The sequence below is a fragment of the Physeter macrocephalus genome, chromosome 21 (genome assembly GCF_002837175.3).
Source record: "Physeter macrocephalus isolate SW-GA chromosome 21, ASM283717v5, whole genome shotgun sequence".
NCBI classification, from domain to species: domain Eukaryota; kingdom Metazoa; phylum Chordata; class Mammalia; order Artiodactyla; family Physeteridae; genus Physeter; species Physeter macrocephalus.
This window is the reverse complement of record NC_041234.1, coordinates 61,758,957-61,767,800: the sequence shown is the minus strand read 5'-3', so window position 1 is coordinate 61,767,800 and position 8,844 is coordinate 61,758,957. Positions and strand designations below refer to the sequence as shown.

The 8,844-nt window shown below is 36.4% G+C and overlaps 1 protein-coding gene across 2 annotated transcripts in view; it reads left to right on the top strand.

The window, feature by feature from the left end:
* CHM (CHM Rab escort protein) overlaps positions 1-8,844 on the top strand; it is a 189,027-nt gene that overhangs the window by 114,437 nt on the left and 65,746 nt on the right. For both annotated transcript variants that reach the window (XM_024129495.3, XM_055081972.1), the window contains one exon: positions 4,537-4,614. In XM_024129495.3, coding sequence (XP_023985263.1) covers positions 4,537-4,614 — 78 coding nt within the window. The remainder of the gene's footprint in view (positions 1-4,536; positions 4,615-8,844) is intronic.

Below are 8,844 nucleotides of genomic sequence, written 5' to 3'. Positions count from 1 at the left end.
GAGAGAGAGAGAGAGAGAGAGAGAGAGAGAGGGAGAGAGAGAGAGAGAGAGAGAGAGAGAGAGAGAGAAGAGGGAGGAGGGAGAAACATGCACCAGTCTGACTGAAATGAAAAACTCCACAGGTCAGTTGGCAACAGCTCATCTGTAGCTACTTATGAGGAAGTTGGAAACACTGGTGCTACTATTCACATGAAAAAGATATCCCCAGGCTAATGAGAATGCTAATTGTGTGGTTCACACTTTTAACTTGCTTGTCCACATTGGGGCCTTAACCTAATTCAGCCTATTTATTTTTAGTGGGCCAGTAACATTTCATGTGCATATGATCTCCTTCAATATCATCAGGAAATTGATGGTGAAAGTTGGGCTGTTTGTCTCGATCACATCAATTTCACTGTATCAGTATTCCCTTACCAATAACAGGAGGCAGAATATCACTTGAGAAATGTAGCTCAACAGTCCAGCAGAAATATGACCTCATCTAACACTCTTTAGAATCTGAGTACAATGTCTCAAATAGTACCAGGTGTACCAACGCAGGTAATAAATATTGTTTCATAATTTGATATGTGACTGGTGAACAAGTTAGCAAGGAGAAGAGAATATCTTGTAGCTAATGTCCTGGGTACAATTTGCAGTCTAAAGGGTTTCTGAACACATGAAGTTTTGCTTGCTTGCTCTAGTGTGCCTTTTCCTGTATTAGTCTAAATTTTTCAAAGGGAAAAAAACCCTGATTTCCTCATTGTTCTATACCAGAAGGAATTATTACCTAACTTAATTAGCTTGGTTATAGCTACTAAAATGATTGAATTTAGAAATACAATAAGAATATTATGCCATATTTAGAGAGAGTCACTTATCTGTATCACTCATTTATATTTTTCATTATAATCTGGTTATGAAGTATTTTAAGGATGTTTCAGGAAGTACAGAGAATAATATAAAGACCACCCATGTAACCACTCACAGTTTAGCCAAATCTTAACATTTTGCCATATTTGCTCTCAATATATTTTTTAAAGAAACTGAGCAATTGAAACCTTCAGTGTAACTTTCACTCTTTCCCTTCTCAGAGATAACTACTATCCTGAATTTCATGTTCATAATTCCCTTAAATGTTTGTGTACTTTTACTACATGTACATGTGTCCATAAATGATATTGTGTGTGTATATATATATAATATTATTTTGCATATAAAGTTTTAAAACTTTTTATAAATGATATCACTCTGGATATATTCTTCCCCAACTTGCTATTATCGCTCAATTTTTATGTTTTTGCCGTTTATCCCTGGTGATAGATGGGGCTGTAGTTCATTCATTTAAATTGCTTATAGTATTCCGTAGTACAATGTGAGAGATTAAGCCAACTGTACAGTTAGAAGGTGTAGTCCCCACAAGACATCCCACACTTCTGACACAAACTGCAAGTTTGGGGGATTCCCAAAACGACCCTCAGTTTTGATAGTTCACCAGAGGGACTCCCACGACTCACTAAAAGCTGTTAACTCACCATTATGCTTTATTACAGGGAATGGGTATAGCTTGAGATCAGTCAAGGGAAGAAGTGTGTAGTATAGAGTACAGGGGGGTTCCAAATGTGGAGCTTTCATTTGTCCTCTCCCCGTGTTATTCTCCTCTTATTGATGTATAGCAGTATGCACAGAGGATGGCTAACCAGGCAGGCTCAGTGGAGCTTCAGTGTCCAGAGTTTTCATTGGAGCTCCATCACTCAGGTGTGACTGATTTGCCCATGGGGCTGATCTCAGTCTCCAGCCCCACCAGAGGTTAACTGAAATACCACAGTTTCCAAAGTCTCCACCCTAAATCACACTTTGGTCTTTCTGGCATGAGTAGTCCCCACCCTAAGACTCTCTGGTGTGGCCAGCCCTCACCCTAAGTCATATTGTTAGACTGTCTGGTGACCCAAGGGCCACACACAAGCAAGGACACTTCTTTCAGGCTTGGCATTCCAAGGGCTTAGAGATCACCTCCCAGAAGCCAAGAACAAAGGCCGGACGTCTTTGTGGGCAAGGTTAAATTCTTTATTACACATATGAATATACCACATTTTCTTTTGTTCATTCTCCTCTTGATGGACATTTGGGTTGCATGTGATGTATATCAAGTAGTACCTATATTTATTTATTTAATGAATGCTTTATGTAATACTGTATGACAGGCACTGTGTAGCTTCTTTACAAATATTAACTCATTTAATTCCCAGAAGAATCCTCTGTGATATAAATACTATTATTCTCATTCTACAGATGAAGAAAATAGGATACAGAGAGGCTAAATACCTTGTTCAAGGTCACACAGTCAGTAGGTGGGATAGCTGAGGTATAAACTCAGGCAGTCAGAATCCTTCCCCATAACCACTATGGTTTGCTATCTAAAAAAAATGCAGCAACAAATATTTTTATACACGTCTTCTTTTGTATACATGTCTGAGAGTCTTTGTAAGATTTATGCCTAATAGAATTGCTGCACTGTAGGTGTATGCATCATCAACTTTATTAGACATGGCCAAATTATTATCCAAACTGATATTTTTAAATAATTTGTAAGATATTTGGACATATCTTTCCTAGTCTGTGGCTTTTCATTTTCTTTTGTTGTCCAGATGTTTATAATTTTAAAATACCTCATTTTTTTCAAGATTTCCTCTGTGATTTTGCTTTTTGTATCTTATTCAAGAAATATTTCTTTCCCCTGAGCTCAAGTGTATATCCTCCTATATTCTAGAAGCTTTGCCTTTTATATTATACCTTTCATCTACCTGGGATTGATTCTGAATATGGTATAAAACAGTTGTCTCAAAACCACTTATTCAATGGTCCATTCTTTCCCCATTGGTCTGTAATGCCACCTCTGTCATAATCATATTCATATACTTATAGGTCTTTATATTAGTTTGCTATTGCTGCCATAACAAATCACCACAAGCTTATTAGCTTAAAACCACACAAGTTATTATCTTATAGTCCTGGAGGTCAGAAGTCTAAAATGGGTAGGCAGGGCTATCTTCCTTCTTGGGGATCTAGGAGAGAATTTGTTTCTTGTCTTTTCCAGCTTATAACGGGCCCCTACATTCCTTGGCTTGTGACCCCCTTCTAGCAGTAGCATCACTGTGACCTCTGTTTCCATCCTCAAAATCTTCACCGACTTTGACCCTTCTGCTTCCTTTTTTAACGTACTTTTCTGATGACATTGCACACTGGGATAATCCAGGATAATCTCTCCAGCTCAAGATCCTTAATTTAATCACATCTTTAGAGACCCTCTTGCTGTGTAAGAGAACATATCCACAGGTTCCAGGGATTAGGATGTGAACATCTGTAATGGGGGCATTATTCAGCCTACCACAGTCTTCTTCCTGGACTTTCCATCATTCTTATGTTTTTAATTCATCCCTTTTAAGCATACCCATTTTATAATCTCTGATAGCTCTACTATGTGAGTAAAGTGTTTTGGGAATCTAATCCTGCTGTGTATTGTGTCCAATAATTCTCACTCAGGATAAGATGTGTTTCTTCATCTGTTGTATAATTTTAGATTATAAACTCATCATAAGGGAACTCTGTGACAATCTCATGTGGCCTGGGTTGAGGTCATATTGCTCCAGAAAGTTTTAGCGGTTGCTTCCACCAAGTTTCCAGGGGGTACTACTGACCCAGAGTCACTTTAATGATGTTTTATTGGTTAAGGGTTTCTTGGATCATGTAGTAGTGTGATTTCAAATTCCCAACCTGTGTGAGAGCAGACCACTGGTTATAAATATAGAGGTATATATATCTTTTTCCACACAGGACTTTAGGTAAAACAATTTCTTGTGTTTTCTCTCTCTTGTAGTCATTGGATTTTCTACCTCGATCACCTTTTCACTGAGTCCTTTTAAGGATCCAGATGTTATTAGAGAATATCTCATTCTCTACTCCCTGCCTTGTTTGGATCCTAAGGCCTCTCTTTTCCCTATGTGAGCGGGCATTAAAATCCCAGCCCTTAGATTCATGAGTTAGACAAACTCCTTAGTGCTTCTGTAGCATTAACTCTTGTGCTTACTGCTCTGGTTTTCAGTTCCCGGTTTAGTTTTTGCTTACTTTTATGGTAAATCTCCAGAGCTTTCCCTGCTTGTTTCTTCCTTAACATTTCTTTGCGGTCACTTCTGTTGGGGGCGGGGGGGGGTGTCTCATTCATCACCTCTTGAGGCTATTTGTAGCCTATGTATCTCAGTCAGTAGCTGGTTTGGTGTTGGGGGTAACTGAGCTTTGCTTAGGGACACTTTTGGCTTGGTCACAATTCTAGGCTTCCACGTTGTATTATTAGCACTATTACCTGTGCGGCATTAAAATATTACTAATCTTACCTCTGAGAGATTCTTAATACCATGATAGAAAAGGTAATAAATTGTCAAAATCTTTTTTCTCTAAGACCAATTAAATTTATTAAATGTTAGATATTTAAAAGAATATTATGTTACCCTAATTTTGAACTCAAGAATTCTAATCCTCATTTTCCTATTCTCTTCCTAGGATGTGTGCGGTGTTTGGTGGAATCTATTGTCTTCGCCATTTGGTACAGTGCCTTGTCGTGGACAAAGAATCTGGAAAGTGAGGATGATATAATTTACCTTCCTATATTTACATCCCAAGCACAAGTGAAAAATGCTAAAGTCGATTTAAAAAAAATGATTCTTCAAAGATCCTCCTTGGTATTAATAGCATATCAACCTTGATTAAAAGTAATTTGTGTTTACATCCTCCAGAACAAGGAAAGTGAGTTCAGAATATAGAAACTAAATTAATTTCCCTACAATATGACTATAGCTCCTGATCATCCAAGCTTGGAAGACAAATCACTTCAGCTGCTGGGGGTGGGTGATGAGTGATGTTAGTTTCCCTTATGGCCTTACCTCCTCTAATTGATTTTCATCAGATGACAACAAAGCCCTCTGTTATTGCATTTTTAAAAATGGAGCTCACCTAAAGACTCATCAGATTAATCTCTGCTGATAATGCATGTCACTCCAAGAGAAAAGACTTTAATGAGTTTTTAGGTAGATTGTTGTCATAAACTATGCTGCCCTGTTATCTAAGGATAAATTCTTTTACAACCGTATCAGGTCTGCAGGCTGGTTTAGGATTGAAATAAGGATGTACCTGCTTTTAAAGAAAGCTGAGCACAATCTATTTATCTGTGTATTTTTATACTTCAACTATATTTTTCTAGGACTTATTATTTAGTTACTAGCATATGCTGTTGTCTAAATTACACTAAATAAGTAGTATTCTTCAATATCTGTGTTTTACATTGAAACTTAAATGGGTCAACTGGATCAAGTTTTAGGAGGTATTTAATTTGCTATGTATTTTTCTTTTTTGTTATATGTTCTTAAGCATATACTGACCTATATCTCTTGTGTGACTGTTTTTAGGGGTATATAAAGAAATAGTATTTTTCAGGTCATAAAATACCTTAATATCTTGAACTGGAAGCTTAAAAATATAAATTTTAAGCTTTTTTTTTTTCATTTTACAGTAATTCTGTATAGTCTTAAGTGGCATAAAATGTCTGTTAACTTCTTACAAGCCAGTTATAGTGCACTAACTAGTATTTCAAGATATGGTGGAGAACAAATTCAACTAGAATATGTAATAGTTAAACAGTGAATTTGCTTTAGAAAAGTAATTCTCTAGTATAAGATAAAATAGGCACATGGTTTAAAGGCTTATAATTTACATTTAGCAGTTTAACAGAAAGGTACTACATAAATGAAGCATGATAATCTACAGTGAAAAAATCCACCCTGAAGGCCCAAGATACTCATATATTGATGCGTGAAGGGCTCTGTGGAGGTTCATGAAGGAATAGTTGTCTTTATGACTCTTAGAGTCATTTTTCCTTATGCATTCATTTTGAAGCATGAGTATGTACCCATGATGGAAAGGCAGATAATGAATTGCTTGTTTGGTGTTTATTTACTTAGATTCTTTTACCTTTTGGGGGCCTCATTCCAGTCCTACACGTTACTTTTAGTGACATGAAGAATTTGCATGGCTCATGTTTGTTTAAAAAAAAAAAACGATATGTTAGTACAGTAAAAACATCTGTTGAACTAAAGGCTACATTTACCTTAACTTTGACTTAGTTTTTATTACAAACTGTGAACAGAAGAACTCTTCTTTGTGGTCTGCTGCAGACTTCAGTTGCAACAGATAACTGAGGGCTAAGGGTCTAATGACCAAAGTTTGGTAGTTTTCAAATTTTAATGTGCCTATGAATCATTAGGTAAACTTGTTAAAAAAACTACACATTTCTGTGCCTCACGCTGAGAGAGTGAAATTGGATAATGAGCTTAGAGTGGAGCCAGGGAATTTGCAGTTTTAAGGAACACCCCCAAATTAATATAATGTAGGTGCTCCTTAGATGACACTAAGAAACACTGATCTGTAAGGTAAAGTTCAGGATTTAGCCAGTGGTGCTATGTTCCATGATGGACTGGGGACTCTAGGTCTTAATTCATTTCTTTTACATCTTTGTAGAAGGACCTCAAACATAACAGTTATTCTCTAACGACTCTGAAGGCATGCAATGGTCAGGTAACCCTGGAGTGAAAGAAGACATGGAACTCTGTCAGTGCCATGAGTGACAGTGGACACAAGTCACTTTTCTCTGGGCCAGTTCCCTTATCTGCAGAATGAGTTAGATGGACTCTGCAGTAGTTTTCGAGTCTCCTCCCAGCTATGACATGCTTCAGTTGAGTTACTGAAAGTACTTAGTTTTTCCTTAACACTTAGAAGTAAGTTATTTTAAAATGTTTTATATGCCCAAATGTAGTCCATTCTCACATATTGGGTTATCTTCAGTCCCAGTGAGAAATTGAAAAAATGTTCAAACAACTTGTATGTGTCTACTTTAATGAATGTAAATGAAATAGCAAGATGTCTACTTATGCTGTTTATTATTATTTTACTAGAACCTCAGTTTTCCAGTGAATATCTTTTTCTTGTTCATCTTCGGGTGGTTAAGATACAGCCATTTTGTATTCTGCGTATGATTCTCATACTGGAAAATTTATTCTGAGCCATAACTATTTAATTCCTTAATAGTGGGACAGTTAAAAATTTGACCTGCATTTATAATATTCACGATATCTACAGTATTCTCACTATACTAAATTGTGTATGGGATCTTTAAAAAGTTTCTTTTAAGAGACGACCAGTACTTCAAAATTGTAAATTCATATCTTTGCTAGTAATTATGAAATTTTGCTTCTTTAAAATATCCATTCTATCAACTCAAAGAGTCTCTATAAACATCTAAAGTTAGCATTGATTGAAGTTGACTCAGGCTAATGTATCTTTCCCAAATACTATTTTGTCATTCAAAATCAAATAATTGAGAGACCTACCAGTAATAGGAGATGTTTTGTTAGGACTTGAATATAAAGTGAGGGATAATTTTTTGAGGGGAAAAACTTGAATTTATATTTGGGCATATCCAGCATACATTTCTTTTTAAGCAATCCAGGTTGACTCAAATAATTGTTTATTCTAAGTGTAATTAACATATTAATCAAGGAATCTGCAGATGTTTGTATTTGTCTCCTTATGGTTTTAGATTGCCTTTTTTCCCCCAATTTTCCTATAAGGAACACTTGACATCCCCTTTACTCTTCGGTGTAGTTAAGAGCTAACCATGCTTTAGGTCTAATGTCTAAGTTTATTTCCTGATCCCACAGACTAGATCAGAACCCAGCCCCCCAACTCAGGTCCCCTTTTATGATTGTAAATTCCCCATAATAAAAGTCAGGGTCTCACTGCTTTATCTCCAGCACCAAGGCAGGTTCCTATCACCCATTATACGCAGTAGCTTTGTGTTAAATGAGTGAACAAAGATTAAAAACTGATGATAGCCTTTTTTGTGCTTTTCTTTTCACCTTTCACTGAGGAAAGCTGATAAAAGCAGAAATGATCATAGCATTGAGTTTAGCGTGGTGATTACACATCAAAGTATCATACCAATGTTGAGAGGAGAAATATGGAATATGTAACTAAATGCATACTTATTTTCAGCTAGATCTTATTTTTCATTTTTTCCCAAAGATCAAGGTTTATTTATTTATTATTTTTTAAAATTTTCAATATTATTTTATTTATTTTTTTATACAGGTTCTTTTTAATTGTCCATTTTATACACATTTTGTAAATATGTCAATCCCAATCTCCCAATTCATCACACCACCACCACCACGACGCCCCGCCGCTTTCCCCCCTTGGTGTCCATATGCTTGTTCTCTATATCTGTGTCTAAATTTCTGCCCTGCAAACCAGTTCATCTGTACCATTTTTATAGGTTCCACATGTATACGTTAATATACAATATTTGTTTTTCTCTTTCTGACATACTTCACTCTGTATGACAGTCTCTAGATTCATCCACGTGTCTACAAATGACCCAATTTCATTCATTTTTATGGCTGAGTAATACTCCATTGTATATATGTACCACATCTTCTTTATCCATTCATCTGTTGATAAGCATCTAGGTTGCTTCCAACCTAGATGGGCTATTGTAAATAGTGCTGCAATGAACATTGGGGTGCATGTGTCTTTTGGAATTATGGTTTTCTCTGGGTATATGCCCAGTAGTGGGATTGCTGGGTCATTTGGTAATTCTATTTTTAGTTTTTTAAGGAACCACCATACTGTTCTCCATAGTGGCTGTATCAATTTACATTCCCACCAACAGTGCAAGAGGTTCCCTTTTCTCCACACCCTCTCCAGCATTTGTCGTTTGTAGATTTTCTGATGATGCCCATTCTAACTGGTGTGAGGTGA